A 20,058-nucleotide genomic window follows, 5' to 3' on the forward strand; every position below is an offset into this window, starting at 1 on the left:
GGATAATGCATGTACTTCTATGTACCTACATTTCCACTTCTGCTTTTGTCAGTCTGTGTGTAGTGGTAGAAAACTTAGAAGTACCCACACAATACTTAATATCTAACATACTATGTAGACAGGTAACTGAGTAATTCTTCTTTACCTCTTTAACATTTTTTTCACTGCCACAAGTCTGTAATTGGTGATATATTAACATGGTGCCATCATCCCAATATCTTTTTAGAAGTCAATAAGGAAAATATTTAAGTCAACCAACACAAATATCTGCTAATACTGTGAATTTAACATAGAGAATCTAATACATGTATGGGACTGTGTTAAATGTTTCAAGAGAGAAATCTGGGACCTGTCCAGATTACCTGAGAGTAATCTTGATACCTGTCTCATAGTCTTTGCTGCAGGCTAAAATACTTTAATATTTTGGGGTAGCAGTAAGTTTGCTAAATACACCAGATTTCTAGCTGAGTATTCTTCAAGTGTTTCTGTTGATGAACCTCCTTTCTTTTCCTGTTGTGTTGTCCTTGTTTCATCTTTGTGTTGCTTTTCATTGTGTTCACCCTTTATGTTTTGGCAGCCAGGATCACACAATATATCCTCTTTTTTGTGAAGATGCAATCAGATTACTTCGCTCCCATAAGATGTGCCGTACCTATTCTGAGGGTGCTTACTATGATCTTGAGAGGTATAATTGATGTGGAGCATATTTTTACTTCTACCCCGTATATTTTGGCAGTACTGCGTTTGGTTTCCAAATTAAGAATATGATCTATGTTTTAACTAATGAACACACACTGTGAAGATGTTTTATGCTTCTCTGTGAATATGTATGTACTTAAGACTGCCTGCTCGAGACTATGGCAAAATCCTAAGAGTAGCTGAGGAGTTTTATTCATAGAAGTCAATTTCTTACATTAGGTTATATGGTTATTGATTGCAAAGGTCTTTGTATAACCTTTATTTTTGCTGGAATTTTCCAAAGTGCTCACAGTGCTTATTATTCTTTTTGAAATACTGAGGAAATGCTTATCTACCTCAAAGTGCGCAGAAATTGAGTCTTTCTGAAATCTCATACTTTGTTTAAATGGAAAATAGAGTGAAATGTACAAGCTTATGTTGTATATACTTATATAGTACTTATTCTGTAACTAATGAGTACTTGTATACATTCATAATCATTGTGTGTGATTACAGAGCATCATTGTTCCTGTTTTTATCTGAAAAGTAGTGTAGTGAGAAGTTAAACCCATAATGATTTCTGTGAAATAATTATGGTTGAAATACAGTGGCTTATAAGATATGAAATATGTCATGCTGTTCTTGCACTACAAATGTTAAAAGTCCCACTGTGATTATTTCAGCAAATACTGCAGAACTGAAAAATGTTTGTGTGTGAATAGAAAATAAGGATTTAAATCTGATAAACTGTAAGCTACTTTAAAGGAGATGGTGGCTTCAGATCTCAAATAGCCATACCAGCCTTTATAACAAACTCTTCATAACATTTTCCATAGCAAGCTCTAAAGAACTCTTGATATATTAAAATCATCACTTCCATGTGGATAGAAGTTTCACTGCGAATTTTATTAATTTTTGCTCTGGATTCAAAGCATTTATAACCTTTTTTATGATTGGTTTAAAATTCATTTCGGATACAGAAACAGAATCCAAAAGTCTTAGAGCACCTTATCCCTTCTAAACAAATGCTTTTTAAAAATTGTCCAAAGCTATAATATAATAGACATTATAAGCTTTAGAACTCAGGTAAACATATATTTTGAAATGATGTTGTTTCACATGAAATGTGAAGAAAGTGTGTACTTAATAGTTTGCTTTACATATAAAAACCATGTGAAATAGAGGATTTTTATTTTGTTTTTTGAAAATGTGTGATGAAATCTACTCATGCTTTTTCAATAGTCAATTTTAATTACTGTTACTTGCCTTAGTTTTTTACTGGCATTTGCATTAGTTTATCTGAACTTGTTTCAGATTGATAGCTGTATTAGATATTGCTGATAACTAGAAGCTATTATCAATTTAGTTTGGGGATCTTGCAAATCTTCATCTTTGTTTCTTCAGAAATTAGTTTGTATTATTAGTTTGTAGTAAAGTGATCATAAAGAGGAAAAAGCCAAGATTTCAGCAGTAAGATGAAATAAATCCTTTCCAGAGCTTTGCTTAAGTGAAAGCTCATCAGTGCTAATACCTCCTGGGTCACAAAGGAAAATCTGAGATGAAATTAAATGTCCCCAGCTCCTCGTTAGAGCAGCATCTTGAGATTTCTTGGGCCTAGGAACCCATCCTGGATTTTCTGGTCCTGTTCAATCCAGGCTTCACAGAATCACAGAATCACAGAATCACCCGGGTTGGAAGGGACCCCAAGGATCATGTAGTTCCAACCCCCCTGCCTAGCAGGGCCACCAAACATACACATAGGCTTCTTGTATTATCTTTTCTCTGAGTACTCCATCATTACTATCATTTTTGCTAGTTTTTCATCCAGTTTGTCTTTTCAAGTTCTGAGAATATTTCTCTAGGTATTAAAGGATCATTTAAAGCACAATGTTTATCCAATTTCTCATTATTCACTGAAGAAATCTAAGTAACTTTCTCCTCTTTATATTTTGGAAATATATGAAAAACTGCTGCTGAGTCAACATTTCCTCACCTCTCTTCACACTTTTTGCCCATTTTTTCCAGCTTAATGCTCGTTTCAAGTCAGAGCGCTAGTCCCCTCTTCTTAGCTGCTTCTACTCAGTCAGCGTCATAGTGATAACAAGCAGCCACACCTTTTCCTGTTTTCTTTCACTTTTTGAAATGTGAAATAACTATTTTCAGTTATCAAAATCTCAAACATTGTTCTCCTGCCAAGCATTCACTGACGGAGTTAAATCACTGTGAGTCCACCAATGTGGATGTCCTGCAGCCAATAGGTCACGCAGATGTATCAATCAAAATCACTTCGCCTCTTCATTGCTTATCTGATAGTCATACACAGCCACTCATGTACTCTTCTGATCTCAAGCAGCTTTTTTTTTTAATTGTTCCTCGAAGAGGTAGCTACTTGGTTCATTTTCATCTTTGCTCTTATTTGTATTTGTTTCAGTTATTGCCTATCAAATTCAATAGTCTTTAGTAAATTAGTTCTAGGATGGATTTCCATTATCAAGAACTTTGATTTCTGAATTCATTCTTTGACAGTGCTATTCTGACATTTTTTATGATAGTTCCTTCATTTTGAAGTAGTCTGCCTATTTCCCTCCAAAGGAAATGGAGGTGGCATTGACAAGATGCTTGTTATAGCAATTGCCTGAGAAAGACAAGAAGCACAGGCACAGCGTCAGTGACTTCAGTGCCGTTTGGTCCTTTGACTTTCTCAAGAACGCCCTGTAGCTCTGTATCCCACACCAATTTTCCTTGGCTGTTAATGTGATAGTGTGGTAGCTGGAACTACTCAGACTGAATGCATGTGAGCCATAGTGGCTGAGCATATAGAGCTTTATTTGCATTTTTATGTGTAGCCCCAGTTCACGTTTTGCTAGAGTTACACGTGCTGGTTTATAATTTGACACTGCCCCATTTTAAACTGGCTGACATACATGTGATTTCAGGAACAGAATGTTCTCAAGATTTTTATCTGAGTTGTTTTTTAAATAAAACTATGCTATTTTCCTACCAATATTAGTAGTTCTTCCCAAAGAAAAATCTGCTGAAAGTATCACAGCATGAAATTTGTTCTCAACTTTTCTCTCTCATAGCTCAGATTAGTCACTGAGAACACCAGGCTCTATGGTATTTTATTTTTTTTTCGCTTAACCTGTGACATTTGAGTTTGCAAGACAGTTAAAGGTGGCTTCTGCACATCTCGCATGAAATGTGCTGTTCATTTCAGGCAAAATTTCTGATGTATCTCTTAAGGAAACAAACTTCTTCCATTTTGCTTTCTGGCTTTCATTTTAACAGTCAGGAATTTTGTAGCATCCATATCCTACTCTTGGTGAAATTTCATTCTTGCTTAAATCCTATTTTCACACTGATATAAATTTTCACTCCTGTGAAATGATCGTGTGTCATTTGTCCTTAATATGATGTTATTGGTATCTGAATATAATTTGAAAGTAGAAGTTTAAAATTACCTGTATATGGAGAAATACATTCAGAAGATATTGCTGAACTTGTAGTAGGTAATCATGTTCTATGTTCATTGCTATACTAAAAGTACAGTATAGGAAAACATCCTAAAATAAGCATCCTTTAAAATGTCTGAAATATCTGTGCTGTTTATTTCATATTCAGGAGGAGTAGGCATGAGAGAAGAGTGCCTAATACATATTACGATGACACAACCTATACTCCTGAAAGGTATTTTTATTTCTGTAATAAAAATAGATAAAGATGAATAATACATTTTTTTCCTGAAGAATCTAAAATTCTTAATTCACCTAGACTGATGATATTTAAATTTACATGGCAGTATATACAGCATTTTTCAAATACAGACCAGCCAATCTCCAGAGCTGTAAGTGATGCTTTGTCTTTTAGCTCAGCATCGTCTTCACTCTGCATTTTTTTGTGTGAAGAGTAACTCTAACTTCAGAAAAAAAGAAAAACAAAAGGTTCATTTTAAGATGTAGGAGGAGAACTGAATAGTAGAGAGGAGTTTGGTATAACTGAAAGCTTTTCCCCACTTAAAAGCAGCATATTTCTAATGGCAAACATTTTCAGTCATGGTGAGTTGTTAGAGGAAAATTAAAAACCCCCAATTCATTTCTTTTAATATCTCGAGTGATTTAGAGTGCTCAAGTTTTGACATGTTCATACTCATACTGACTTAAAAAGGATGAAAAGTCTTCAGGATGATTTTGATTGTTTGCTGTGCTGGAACCAGAAGTACTGTTTTTCTTCCACGTGATATATCACAGTGAAGATAATATAACAAAAATCAAAAGTATAATCTGAAAACTTCTGGAGTACAGCTGGAAATCGCTATTTGGAAACAGCATTTCATGTTTAAAAGGTTCAAAAAGAAAGAAATGCAAAGAGAGAAGCAAGTTGATTTTCCTATCCCTTTGTAGAATTGGATCTGTGCATGTTTTTAAGTCAGTATGTGATCTCTTTATACAGTATAGGAGCAGGTAAAACAAGGCACAAAAATTGGTTTTTATTTCATTACTATGAATAAAATAAACTGCAGTTTTGAAGCCTTGCTTATGTGTTTATTGTGCCCATAATAACAGCAGTTTTACAGAAAGTTTTTCCTAAAATCCTGGCTGACTGGAGGCATAGGCTGCAGTTTTAATGATACATATGATCAGGGAAACTGTAAAGATACACCTGTCTTTCTCCAGTTGTGTTCTAACTTAGATTAATCTAAATGTAAATCTAATCTAAATTACACTGACCTAAACAACTTTCATCTTGTCATTGATCTAGCTACGAATGTTTCAAAAAACATAGAATAAGCAAGAGCAGTTAATGTCATTTAGTGACATGAATATATTCTGCATTCTTGCCTTCCCTCAGCATAAAGACCCTGAGGAGTGAGATCATGTAGTTAATGAGCATATCTCAAAACTTCAGATTCTGAAACCTGAGAAGTTAAGAAAAAATGAGGTTATGCAAGAGAACTTTCATACATCTGCTATGGTCCCTGGGAACAAATTCACTGAAAACCCTCTGATAACTATATTCAGGCCATTAAACACTTTGTCCTGCAGAATTTTGCTGCAATTTATAACGAAGTCAAAGGGAGACTTGTATTCAGCTTGGGAACACCAGAGTCCCTTGATCTTCTCTGAAAATCCCAGACTTGCTTCTCACCCACTGTTATATTGAAGATCATTGAGCAGCAGGATAACCGCAGTTTGAATGCTATACCCTGAAAATCTGGAACTCCAGATACAGAGTTGAAGCTTCTTAATCAAATATTGGGTGATTTGCACATGTTCTAGCATAGGTGGGTTAAGGTGCCTGAATATATTGTCTCTTGGTATCTGAAGTAAAAGAATCATTTTTGTCCCATTATTTCTTTTCTCTGTTTTTCTACTTTAAGAGAAAATACTTCTACGCATTTTTTGATGTTATTTGCAACTTATTTATAAATTGCTGCTGCAAATGATTAGGTTGCCCATGTTCAAGAAGTAGAATAATAATATAAGTATAAAATTCAATTGGTTTTCATTGATCTGAGTGAAGTGAGTTTTCTTCAGATTTTTAAACAACTGTAAAAACCAAACGCCTTATCAAAAATCTCCACAATTACTTGTTAATTATTTCAAAGACATTGTAGCCATTGAAAAAGTAAATACTTTTGTGTGAAAAAGTCTTAGACTTCATGCAGCAGAAATTCATGTGTAACCTGCTAAAGGTGAAATATATTAAGAATTCTATAATGGGAAATATATATATACATATATATAGTGGTGATTTTTTTTTTTTTAATTAAAAAAAGATTTTGCTTTCTTCGTACCTAAGAGATGATGTGAAATGTTTGGAAAGCTTCACATTTTATTGAGAAGTGGACATGCCATATAAATTAGAGTGCTATTAATAATACATGTGTTTCTTTATAACACTTTTTTATTTTAACTGCATTGTAAAGGTGTTACAATGGTGCAAGTTCATGGGCAGATCATATAATCAATGGTTCAGCTGAAAATTATGGGTAAGTAAAGAGTGTAGTGTTACAGATGTAGCTAAAATGTAGCTAAAGATGTTCTGATCTTTATTATAAGAGTTCTTTTATTATTGTTCCAAATTTATTCCTAATAAGTACATTTTTCATTATCTCTTTCTTTTTTGACTCAGAACCAAGGCACATTTATGTGGTTGCCTTTTTTTCCCCAAGATTAGGCTGTTTTATTCAGTAACAAATAAAAAGAGAACATTAATTATGTTTGAACTATTTTTAAGATATGTTCTCACTGTTAAGGGCTGCTTTAATGAAAACGGGCTTTTTGAGTGATAATACCTGCCTACATTTGTGCTGCTGGGGCATGTGCCTTTGAGACCTAATACCTTTTAGCTTTAGAAGCAGTCCCAGATCTAACTGTCTAACCTGTCTCCCCATGTGATTGATGCATAACCTGAGTAAAGCTCTATGTACATTAAACCCTTCAGTTCTTCCCAGCTGTACTTGGCTCCTAATCAAAGGAAGGCACATCTTGCTCACAGAAACTTGTGCTTTGATTTTACCTCCTCTCCCTCATTTTCTTTTTTACTCTTAAAACATTTTTCTTCATCTTCATTTTTACTCATTTCCTTGGTTGAGTGTGCAGACCTTCCTTCTTTCTGCCTTTCTATATCTCAGAGGATATAGTATGCCAGGGATATATTTTAGCTGACTAAAATAAACGTATGGTTTGGATCCAAGTTTCTGATAAATCTGAAAGTTCTTAAGTGAAACTCCCACTGATTTCCTGGGAAGTTTTCCTTAAGAAATCTAATCAGAGATACAAAACTCAAAATCATCTGTTGTGTAATTACACAAAATAATGATTTATATTGGTATCTCAAAAGCTGCAGTTTTGTGCATATGAATAATAAGATGTAAATTGTGCATGAATATTTAGCTAATTCTATGCCTTAAATTATTTTTTGCAGTAAATTTAATATTAGCCCTACTTTTAATTTTGCAGTACTATTTATTCTTTTGTGGCCATACAAGTCGATGTATATATCTGCAGATAGGTACCTGAAGGAGATAATTGGAAAGCTGTTAGGCTATACTCAGTTGCAAAATAAGCCATATAAGATGATACTGTACATTGAAAATAGAAGATATACCCAAGGGATTACTTACACTTTACCGGTATCTCCTCAGATTATTTAAATAAAAGTGTGACTGATGTTTGTCTAATAGATGCTGCTAATACAATAATTCTGTTTAAGGAATTTAGAGAGTGAAGGATAATGTGACTTTCTTGACTTGCAGCTTACAACTTGGGGTAAAAGGCAACACTTTTAGTGCAAATTTCTCTTCTCATTAGATGGATTTACAGTCATCTTTTGGCTATACATTAGTGCAGCCGCAGGGACTTACATGAGAGCGCATTTCTTTACTAACGCTTCGAGCCATAGTTCCCCTGTTTACTGGCTTTTGAATTTTAAGTTTTTTCAACATACATTTTATTTGAGCTTATGGCAAGGGCCATGTGTACTTGTTCTTCATGGGAAAGTGCACAAGCAACCTGAAAACAGCAAGGCTTTTGTACTTGCTTGTGATAGCCATGTTAAATAGTATACTTGTCCTAGATTTTGTACAGAGAACGTGCTAACATAGCTAAGTATCAAATTAAAGGTAAGGATTTGAAGGTTGAAAACGGAATTATTTTTTAATGCTGTCTCAATTTAAATTTATCTACAGAAAGCTGTGGGAAAGAGAATAAAATATAAGAACATTTGTTATGAATTCATATGGTTTACACTACAAATGTACTCTACATATAAGGCATATAGCAGATACTTTAATAAAATATGGACTACTGAAACTGATCAAATTCTGTTCATATCTGTAGATATATGGAACACTGTGGTAACAGCATGTTATTTTGCTCATACATTATTTAAGAGCTTTAATGATGGTGAAGATGTACATAATTGCTTCTCTTGATTTCTCTGATCGAAATTGTGGCTTTATCAAGTGACAAAATGCTTTTTGCCTTCAGGGAGGTCAGAGTCAGGGCCTATTGACAGAAGTTAAGCAGATAGGTAAACATGTATCTGTACTGTTAAGCCTTATTTGAGATTCTTATTAAATGTTTGCCAAGTTTTTGGACTTTTAAAATGTTACTGAAAATAAAAAACAAAAAAACAATCAACTCTTTGTGGTGACCTGAGTGTGCCAAGTACAAATAAAGTTAAATTTAAGAGATGAGAACTAAAACCAAGCATCAAGAGCAAGTGCTTCACAGATTTTACATTTAGTCCTGCAAACTACAACAGCGTATTTAGGCACATGCTTGATTTTAAGTATACATTTAATTCACTTCATTAGTCTGTAGTCTAAGTGCTCTGCTGAACTGCCTTTGAACATCCCAGCTTTACTGGAAAACTTTTCTATACATTTGTCCTATGGACCACCACTTTTTCTGCCATGACATAAGTGTTCATAGAACCTTTGAGTATTTCTATCCATGTTCATATGTAATTATCACACATTCAAATTGAGTAGGTGAAACATTTTATTCCAAAACAGGGAAAAATGTGTCAGAAGGTTACAAAGCTTACTTAAACTTCGGAATATTTTTAATATAGCTATTAAAATCTAGATTAATATATTGGAGAAAGTTGCATCAATATATTCCATTACAGAATTGATCTAGATGGGCACTGGGAAGGAAGGGAATTTCAGCTCTCTCTGAGAAATTTGAGGTCCAAACTTTTGATTGTTAGCCACATAATCATAAATGTAATTAAATTAATCTTTTTATGGAGATAAGATAGATACATACAGGAGTTACCTGTTTCTGTTGTGTGATTCTTCCATTTGTGTCAAATGAGGGTCTGTATTAAAGGTACTAACAGCTGGAAATTGTTGTTAAAAGTACTGTAAAAGGCACCTGGAAATATAGAATAAAAAGTATTTTCTGAGTGCTAGAAACAATCATGTAAACCAAATACTTAATGTATTATAAAGCTACTTACATCTTTCTGAATTTTCAATTAGTATTGAAAGAACTGCTCCACACATTGCATAATTCAGACCTAATATAAAAATATGAAAAGATATTAATATGATAAATTTAACAGAATGAACTGAATAAATCAATAAGACATAAGGCAGCATATACACCACTTGCATTGTTTTATCCACCTCTCTGTAAGGAAATACCAACCAGGAAGGTTCTGATTTTGAGAAATAATGTCTGTTTAAAAATCTATTGATGAGGAAACATATTATGAAGAGTAAATCTATATGCATATAGCTCTATGTGCTTTCTTTAAGCATTTGAGTATTTGTGTTTTGCTGTTGTGTGTTAGTATGATTAAATATGTCTGTGATAGAATCACTAAATGACTGCAGTGCCAAATACAGATACCTAAGCAAAATGTAAGCAGCTGTTTCTGTAGCTGTAGCTGTATGCACATAGCAGTGAAGAGCACAGTGTGCCTGGAATTGCAGCAGTTTTCTGCTTCTCGACATAGCTGCATTAACTAATAGAAAAGTAGTTCAGATAACGGTGTGCTGCACTGTAGTCATTCCTGTGATGTCACGTAGATATACCTGTAGTTGCTTTATACACCACAGTGTGATGTGTGTGTTTGTATGTGCATATTTGTGTGTATGTATATACATATTTATATAAAAATACAGTTAAATACTACTGCAGCAAAAATACACTGATTTAATTCTTGCTTTTATTTTGCAAGGGTATTTAAAAGCATGACGTTTCTTGCTTTTAATAAGTATAGCATACAATTTTAAATTAAGTTCCTATAAAGGTATGAATGAGTGATTTGGTGAGGCTGTTCAGTCACCAATTAATCTCAATGCTTTGGCAGTGATTTCCTGTTTTTCCATTTTCCATCATAGCACTTGTGACTCAAGTTTAACTTTGCTTGGTTCTGGAAATCTCAGTTGTTTGTAGACATGTTTATTTATGTTATGCTAACAGAGGATCTTGTGTCTGTGACTAAACAGCAAAGTTTCTATAGCTAGTAGAAGAATAACATGTCCAAGGATTGAAATCCAGCAACCTTCCACAGACACTGACAGGTATTACCACTGAATATTAGCTAAAGTTTGAAGTTAGGATCATTAGAAAATGTATTGTTGTAATTTTTTTTGTTCTGTGTTCAGTGTTTCTAGATAAAAAGAAAATATGTTCTAGGATCTGAATTGTAGTGTATAGTACTTCTGCAGCAATTCTATTTTTATTTCTTCAGTTTTTTGTTACAAGAAAAATGTAGTACTTTTTGCATTTTGATTGGCATCATCTCATAGTCTACTTTTTTAGTCTTGAACACAGTAAAGCAATATTAAACGTGGGATTTCAAACAAACTCCTTTCACTTATTTTGAGGAAAAAATCCTCATTTGTGTTATATGATATTACAATGGCTTACTGTGGAAAAATGTTTATCTTTTATATGACTTTCTCTGTACATGAATTTAGATCATTGAATGCACAGATTTGTTGTAAATTCTCCTTTTTATTTGTTAGAAAAAGTAACAAATCTGGAAAATTAAAAATCAGAAACGGTTACTTTCTGCACTGGGATAAAATTATCTATTGAAATTTCTGGATATGAGTGTAGAACAGTGCAGAGAAATCACTGTAGAAATGTACACTGAGAAATGTAGCACGTTTGATTAGATATTTTAATTACTAGAATATACAGTGCTACCTAGATGTGATGGGATTCTAATTCTAATTTGAATGAGTTTGGAATATAAAATTAAATTTTTAATGCTTGCAGAGCTTTCCTGCTTGTTTAAGATGTAGACATTGCTCTACTCTTTTCTTGGTGTGAGAGTTATGCTCACAAGTCTCACTGATTTTGACAGAGGAATGGCCCACTACCAAGCTTAGATAGGAAAAAGGAGGATGTTATTTTAGGCAATACTATGAAGAGGAAAGTCATTATTTGACATTTCATTAACTTTATTTTTTGTAATGACAAGACTGTTGGCAAAGATAAATGGCTGCTGCGTACTTTATTATGTGACTGTTGAATACCTTGACTATCATTTTTTCCTCTTTAAAAATCAAATTTTAAAAGTGGTTCGTATTTTATGACTTCCAGTCAGACTAGAAGAAAGTATCATCTAGATAACTTGGGAGCATAAGCACTCAAGGATATAGTCTGAAAAGTCATTAATGTCTTTTTTAATTAAAACTCCCCCTCTGTGCCTATGGCCACATTGTGATGCTAATGTGTAGTTGTATATTGTGTCTGATGGGGAGCTTTGCTGCTCAAGCAGATTATTGGAGTGGGATAGTACATTGAATAGTACAGTATAGTTTCTACTGTGGAAGGGACAAAAAATCCCAAAGCATTAGAACAAAGAATATGCCCATTTCACTCTAGACACTAATGTGTCTTTTTAATTGTGTTCTAGATGTGTATGATTAAAAGCCCCACAGGGATGGTTTCACACAGAAGGCTGTCATTGTGCTTATATACCATTCCATTTCCTACACTGCGGGCGTTCAGACATTTGCAGCATCTAAACCTGTAACTTGAAGATAATAACTGAACCTGAAGATTCAACTTAGACTTCAGATCCTCTGATCTACAAAAGCAACAGTGGCACCAAAGGTTGATCAAAAAGTAAAAGGCTCACTGCCAAAATCTGTGTTCTCCTTCACTTACTGGAACTCCCAGTTGTTTTTTCCACCTGAAGTAAATACCAGGTGCAGACTGCAGTAAATGGAATATTTAGATTAACTATTGAATATGAAAAATGAGGCTTTTAGATATAGTGGCTCCATGATACTCCTCAGAAGAGTAAGAAAGGAACAGAAAGAACAGAAAAATGCCCACTAAGCCATTAGTGCTGGCCTTAATGTTAAAAAAAAAAAAAAGCTTTCCTACCTTCTAAATGTGTGGCAGTGAGTTAGATCTCTAACATCCTAAAAGGCACTTCTTATTTAACAGCTAAAGAGAATGAGGCTTTAGGCGTAAGAAATGAAAGAGGCTTAACTTCTAATGAAGTGTTTAAGTGAATCATGATTGCTGCTCACCTGTCGCTCTGTATGTCCTGCTGTTGGGAAGGAGAAATTGGAGATGGAATGATATCTACTTTTGGTAGGAGACCAGGAGAAGAAAGGAGTTCTCTGTGGGCTCACTAATCTTACACGTGTGGACAAATGATAGGGGTGGGTTGTCTGGATCTTGGCTGTTTTCTATACTGCAGTTATGCTGAATCAAGAAATCATTTCACATTCCCATAGTCAAAGCTACTTTTTTAACCACCATGCACCTCTTACAGCACTGAAAACTTAAAAAGTTACCCAAACTAAGCAACATTCAAATCAAAGCTAAGGTTGTGTTTCTTTGTCTGCCCACAATGTAAAAGAAGCGAGACAGTGGATGTTTTTGCTGATGAAGCTTCCCATTCAGAAACAGAACTGATAGAAGAAGAAGTGAGGTAATTTTATTGTGGTTTTGTTCCAGGCTCATTGTATTTTTCTTCTGATATTTTAGTGCCTCAGCTTATGTTTCTCACTGTGGTGTGTTTGCTTGTTATGAGCTTGTAGACATAGGTTCTTGGTGAATGGTATTATTCTGAACTTGTCTGTGGCATTCCTTGTTATCCTCAAAGAATCCAGTTATTACCTCATGGAAGACATTTATTTTAATGAGCATCCACCCATTCAGCAAAGTTAGCCACCATAGAGAAAACTGCATTCTGTCTCATTATGGTATTCTTTAAAAAAATGTGCTGTTAATGACCAAAGACTCCTCATAATGAGGCTGTAATATGTCTTTCTTTTTGATATTAAATAAAGTTCAGCTTTTTGTTGCACATCCAGTCACTCTGACTTCATTGCAAAATGCACAGCACAGTTCAAGAGAAAGATCAAAAGATACATATATTCATGATGTTTATTCTGTTGCCATGCAGGTTACTCTCATAGAAGGAGTATGAAATTAATAAGCAGCTTCAGGAGGGTGTACTTTTTACTTTTACAATTACTATAATTTTATCTATTTTAGCACATTGCTAGCCATTATTACTCCTTGAAAACAGAACAGTTACATTGTAAAGAAAGGTGAGATTTGTTTAATTGCTGAAAGAAAAACATGATTAATTGGCTATGATAGTAGGAGATGAAACTAGATCATTTTCTGATAGGTGTGTGCTTTCTCTCTGTTGTGTCTCCAATGCTGACTGTTTTAATTGCTGTTTCGTCACTGTTCTTTAGGTTGAAGTTTAGATTTTATATTTTTTCTATGGCAAACCAGTATTTATCCACTAAGAACATCTGTCAGTACTGATCGCATTGTAGATCTTGTGACTGTACTCTGTGTACTGCATATGGATCTGTCGCTATAGCCTAGCCAGTATTTTGGCAGACATCTTGAGTTTAGTAGCATTTCACAGAGTTGTGTAGTAATTACAATGTCTGGAACGCAGCTGAATTTGCTGTGGACTTTTCCACAAATGGTTGTTAAAGAGCACCACCTCTGAAGATAATGCAGTCTGAAAAAAATCTAGTCATGTGAGTTAAAATGCTCAATTAAAATGCACAGTTAAGCTTCAGTGAGAATTGTGTCATCTATTCTTTTCCTCCAACGTTGATGTATTAATTACAAAACAACAATATTTTTTACTCAGAAATTGTCAGGAAACAGACTATTGCATAGGTGGTCATTACTGAGACACTAGAAACATTTCAGCCCATTTATCAAGAGTTTGGAGCAAACCAAAGCATACATGTTTAAAAAACTGTATGTAATCAAGAAGCGAACTCAGAAATTTATCAAAGAAAATGTACATAACAAAATGACTTTCTCCAAACCAGTATCATGCAGCATATTTTACAACTAATAGAAAAGTCAACCGAGCTGCTTTCTGACTAACATTACAGGAATTGTGAAGCAGCAGATAGACAGCCATATCAAAGATCCAGATCAACAGAGCAACGTCCTATGCTAGAGCGGACCAACTCCCGCTCCCGATCCACAGAGCGTCCTGACTCAAACCTCATCAGGTCGATGCCTTCATTAATGACTGGAAGATCTGCCCCTCCTTCACCTGCCTTACCGAGGTGAAACAGACAAATCAATCAGACTAATCCCCTTCTGCCCCACCAGCTCACCATTTTATTTTCCCAGTAGCTAATTGGTATTGCCTCTCATCTTTAGCTGATCACTAGTAGCAATAGATACTAACCTTGTCAGTGTCAACACACTATTTATATTCTTCTCTGGATATAATGGTGTGGCTGCCATTTTAAAGTGTCTACTAACAGTATTTAACTGCATTTGTTTGTGATTTCTCATTGACCAGGAATCCTAGATAGTTTCCCACATGAAGCACCTCATAATTATCATATTCTTATCTTACAGAATGAGAAATTGTTTGTGTTCATCAGACATCAGTTATGGAGGAACCATCATAACATCAAATGAAACTTTATTTTTTAAACAAAAATGTTTCTTCATTTGGACTGTACTAACTTTGTGTTTTAACTTCCATTGTAACCACCATTTTCTCTGACTACATTTTACTGTGCCATAGTCTGTATCGTTCCTGTTAAATACTTTATCTTTAGTGACTGACGCTTTGCAGATGTCTATACATTACTCTGAGCTTAAACATAATGCAGTAAAAAGATGAGTACATTTTGATCTAGATATTCAGCACGATTCTCCTTATTTTGGAACTGCAGAAGACATTATTTTGCTTTCTGAAAGTGAGAGATAGTACCATCAAATCCCCAGTGACAGTTGGTCAAATCCCAGCATCTTTCCTCAGGTTATTACTTTGTTTATTTAAATCCCTATAATATCTTTACCACTCAATGGGAATTTAACCAAATAAAAATTGAATAAAGATAGTTGAATTTGGCCTATGAATAATTGTGTGTGCATGCATGTGGTATTTCCATATGCACATGAATGTACATACAGTACATTTTCTGGCTTGACTGTGCAAACAATCATCTTATGGGTGCTTAGCCTTAGTTTAGCTTATGTGTTTGGTTTGGTTTGTTTTTGTTTTTTTTTTCCTTCTTTTTTTCTAGGAAGATATTTCTTTTTTTCTCGATGTTGTTTTTAAAGAATTAATAGTTTCACTATGGGAATGAAAGTGTCCCAAGTGAGCCAAAATTTAATTAGTACTTTTATCAGTTCTTGAAGGTATTTAAGGATGAATGTGCCATTTAATTGCTGTGGTTTGTTTTGATATGTATCTCATAGGTCACATCCTCGAACTGGGTCTGTTCAGACAAGTCCATCAAGTACTCCAGTAGTAGGAAGAAGGGGCAGGCAGTTACCACAGCTCCCACCAAAAGGGACGTTGGAGAGAAGTAAGTGTGTGATTTTCTCCTTAATGACATTGCAAAATGCTCATGGAGGTCAAGTGTGTTTCTTATTTTTCTTTGGGGAATTAAAACTCTTGAGTTTTTGTGTACAGAACTAGGATTGATAATATTGCATTTTGTATTGCATTTTATTATATTTTAACATCTACTGTACTCTTGACTGAATTGGATCATCAGCATTGCAGTAGTGATCAACAATATGAACTATTAACATAATCCTGTTCCTTCTGAACTCAAGAGATGTTTTGTCATTGACTTCAATAAGTGCAGGAAATGATCTTTTTTATGTTATTTATTGATAAAACTTTTTTGGGGGAGTTAGTAGCATAGCTGATCACTTGTGGGCTCAGATAGTGTATGTTACAGAGTACTAATATAAAACCTCTGCACCCTGAAACAGGAAGAGCAAGAAAAGAGGTAATAATCTTTAAAATAGGAAAGGCCACAAAGATATTTCATAATTCATGCTTTACTGATACTGTTGTTATGTTGATCTTTAATGTCTCATAAAAGCACTGGTCAATGGAGACATCTTCCAAAATGTTTAGAAAAAGAACTGTAGACATGTTTTTGATAGCAAATACATTTTCACCTTTCCACTTTCAATAACTAAATGTGTTGTGCAAAATCAGTTTAAATGGTCATGTGCGCTCCTTTTCTATTTTTTTTAATCCTTCTGAACATGTATATTGTATCTTTTATGAAACTTATGTTGTTTTTAACCCCTGTGCTTTGGTTCCCTTTTTTTTTTGTTTCTTTTTTTTTTGTTTTGTTACTTTCCCTAGACAATGGAGACAAGGAGATAGAACCTTATGAAGGTCTGTACATAAAGGAGGGTTCGTTTTTCATCCGAAAGCCTTTTTGAGAGGCTGTATTGGGGAAAAATAAACCCACTGCAATTGATGTTACTTTATTGCATAGACATAGACAGAAACATTGTGATAATCTTTTTTATATTCAGACCTATGACTCATAGGTATTATGGGATTCTAGATGAAAAGAGAATGAGTGGAATTATCTGAACACCATAATCATTGAAAAGTACCTAGACATATACCCGTTTTTAAAACAAAGGATTTACACTAAACAAATAAGACTATTTCAAGTTATGTTGAAGCCAGCTAATCTACATATTTGCATCTTTTTTCAGGATTAGTACTTCATGCAGATACTGACATCTAAGTACATGAGGCTATTTAACATGTTTGATGTCAAGCATACACTGAATCAAAACCACATTTTTGTTGCAAATGTAATTTATGCAATTGTTGAATTAGTAGATTTTTTTAAGAATATAGGAGTAAAAATTAATTGAATCAAGATAGTCTTTTAAAAAGAAGGGATAATACTTCCTCTTGAAATTGTAGTCCCTTGTATTTTTTACAATTGAAACCATTTAATTTGCTCAACCGCACATAAGATATCAATTGCAGTCCTTTGTTACATCACTGAGGGTCTTACATGTAGTATAACTGTATTTGTCTCATCAGACTTTTTAATTTAGTATTTACAATGTTTATGGTGCTTATTTCCATTTTGGAAGCAAAACTTCATGACAAGAAACTGTTTTCTCAGATCATCACACTGGTATATTCATTTCTCCGTCGTCTTATGTGTTGTGAAATGCTAATATGAAATACAGTTAGATGTGCCAGGAAATAATCACATCTAATCACCTGATATTTACTGTCATTGCTATACACGCTTTCATGTTTTACCACTTACCCTGCTCTCTGCTTAGCATATTAGACTGTGAGCTCTCCGGGGCAGTTATTGTGAAGTACTGTATATTTGTACTGTGTTTGATTAGAGAGAGTAGCAATCTTATTTACAACGTAGGTTTTGTAGTGAGAAATACAATAAATACAATGAAATAATTACTTTCTATAGGATTGCTATAATTAATTTCTCTGGTAAGTACTGATGGGACTTGAGAAACTCTGTTTGTCTTTACTCAAAGACTGAGTAATATTTTTCCATACCTCTGTCTAAAGTGTTTTTTTTGGAAAATATGGGCAATGGAAAATTTTGAAATCCACAGTTAGCAGAGTTTCAAAATGCAATGAGTGTCACAAGAGACTCAAGCCACAGTACCTAGACACATTACATATTTTATGTTACGTATATAAAGGTGTTGTTAAAAACAGAGTCCATAGTTATCCAGCTTTCACACAGTATTCTAAGTAATTTCTTGTCATGAATTAAGAAATCATATTCCAATTACAATGTAATTTTATTCTGAGGCCTTTTCTATCCATGTTTGGGATTTTACATTTTCTTTTGAGGTAACTAATCTTCTATAAAAAGAATAACCCTCTACAGGAACAGAACATTACCTAACTTTTAGCAACAAGAGACATAATTACAATTAATAATAGTTTTTGACTGTTGGAGAATTGCATTTTACAAAAGGTTATTTCAAGCAACTGAAGTGCAAGAAAAAAAAACAAATGCTGAAATTTGGTAGACTCAAAAACGCTGACTTGTAAAGTTATTGTTGTTATTATTTAACAAATAAATCAGTGAGTAAATCTGAAAATCTTACAGACATTTAAGTAGACCAGTATGTGTTATTATATGATCAGCTAATAATCGGAAGAGTTATCTTAGTAAGGAAGGTTGTGCTAGAGAATGTCATTGTCTCAGAGAAGTAGTCCTTTCTGTTCTTAGAGAAGCATATAATTAATGTAAATGAGGGAGAGGATTTTTATATTGCATGGAAACATGCTGGGAAAGTTAATCTTTCTGTATTTCAAAATGAAGGATGTTATTGTTGACAAAATTAAGTTAAAATTATACTGATGAAAGGAGTTAATTAAATATATGTTTTAGACAAACAATTGTTAGAAGCCATTTGATTTTTGTAAAAGAACAAGAAATGCCTCTGTAGCTCCTACATTATCCTCACTGAATTTGTATAAATTTGCATAATCTGTTATATTGCTGTGATTGCATAACATTTCTTAAAATATAGTGGAAGTGCTGGGACTCAGGTAGAAGTGAAGAAGCTATTTGTAATTCAGAAGTTCTTGTTCCAGTGCAGTATTCTATATGAGAACTTTGCTTTCAGCCATGTGACTTGAATAGGAAGGGAAGGAAGCTGCAGGAAGAAAACTCTGGGTACTCTTGTTTTACAGATTAGGATCAGAATTTAATGAAATTGGTTTTGAGATTTAGTTCAGTGAACTGCACATGGTTGCAGATCTTTGCTCCAGGACATTTGAATTTTCCCAATATGCCTTATTTCAAAACTCCAGAATAGCTATAGAAGTTTATTTTAAAAAATCTATCCAGGTAGCTATGAATGTCCATTCCTAATAGTAGAATGTTAACATCCATGCCTTCTTCTCACTTCCCTTCATTAGCAGAACATGCAGATATGATCAGCTATATTCCATTTACAGTCTTTTGTCATCATAAAATAGTGGCTAATTCCTTAATCAGTGCAGCTGCCACACATTCAAGTGTCAGATCAAGCTGTTCAAAGAGTCACTGTATGTCTCTGAAACACAAATCAGAGAGCTGGAGCACCTCACCAATGAAGAAAGGCTGAAGGAGCTGGGTTTCTTCCATTTGGAGAAGAGAAGGCTCTGAGGAGAGTAGAGGAACAATATTATTAAATTGAACCCCATTTTAGCATTGAAATGGTTATATACTTCTTAAATGCTCTGTACTACTTATATGATAGACAGTAAGTGAATACTGTAGTATTTATAACCTCTAAGTGTTATCAAGATTTTTTTCTCTCATTTGTGGCCATATATTTCTTCTTCCTTATAGAAGAATGAACTGCTTGCTGCTAATTGAAATAGGTCAACATAAAGTGATCTTAAAAGTATTCAGTATTAGCCCTTTTGATTTGCTGTTAATTACAAGCCAAAGAGAATGTATTTCTTCCCTGAAGGAGATTTTTCCTTCTCATTCTTAAGAATAAATATAACCATTGCTTTCTTTATCTCTGTTAAAAAAAGCCCACAACATCATTCACTCAGACAAAAGACTAGAAAATTATGTCAAGCCATGCAACCATGATAAAACTTGAAAGTATAAAATTGAAG

At 34.0% G+C, this 20,058-nt stretch overlaps 1 protein-coding gene across 36 annotated transcripts in view; it reads left to right on the plus strand.

Moving 5' to 3' along the window:
- RIMS2 (regulating synaptic membrane exocytosis 2) overlaps positions 1 to 20,058 on the plus strand; it is a 437,811-nt gene that overhangs the window by 298,613 nt on the left and 119,140 nt on the right. For 22 of the 36 annotated variants that reach the window (XM_042868720.1, XM_042868731.1, XM_042868716.1 and 19 more), the window contains 2 exons: positions 14,543 to 14,722; positions 15,876 to 15,985. In XM_042868720.1, the coding sequence (XP_042724654.1) occupies positions 14,543 to 14,722; positions 15,876 to 15,985 (290 nt within the window). Of the gene's footprint in view, positions 1 to 577; positions 686 to 4,299; positions 4,366 to 6,604; positions 6,668 to 13,026; positions 13,099 to 14,542; positions 14,723 to 15,875; positions 15,986 to 16,785; positions 16,819 to 20,058 lie in introns of all 36 variants that reach the window. The other 14 variants (XM_042868735.1, XM_042868723.1, XM_042868747.1 and 11 more) reach the window with 4 other exon arrangements.

The sequence above is a fragment of the Lagopus leucura genome, unplaced genomic scaffold (genome assembly GCF_019238085.1).
Source record: "Lagopus leucura isolate 7727_CA_CO unplaced genomic scaffold, USGS_WTPT01 Super-Scaffold_100002, whole genome shotgun sequence".
Classification (NCBI taxonomy): Eukaryota; Metazoa; Chordata; class Aves; order Galliformes; family Phasianidae; genus Lagopus; species Lagopus leucura.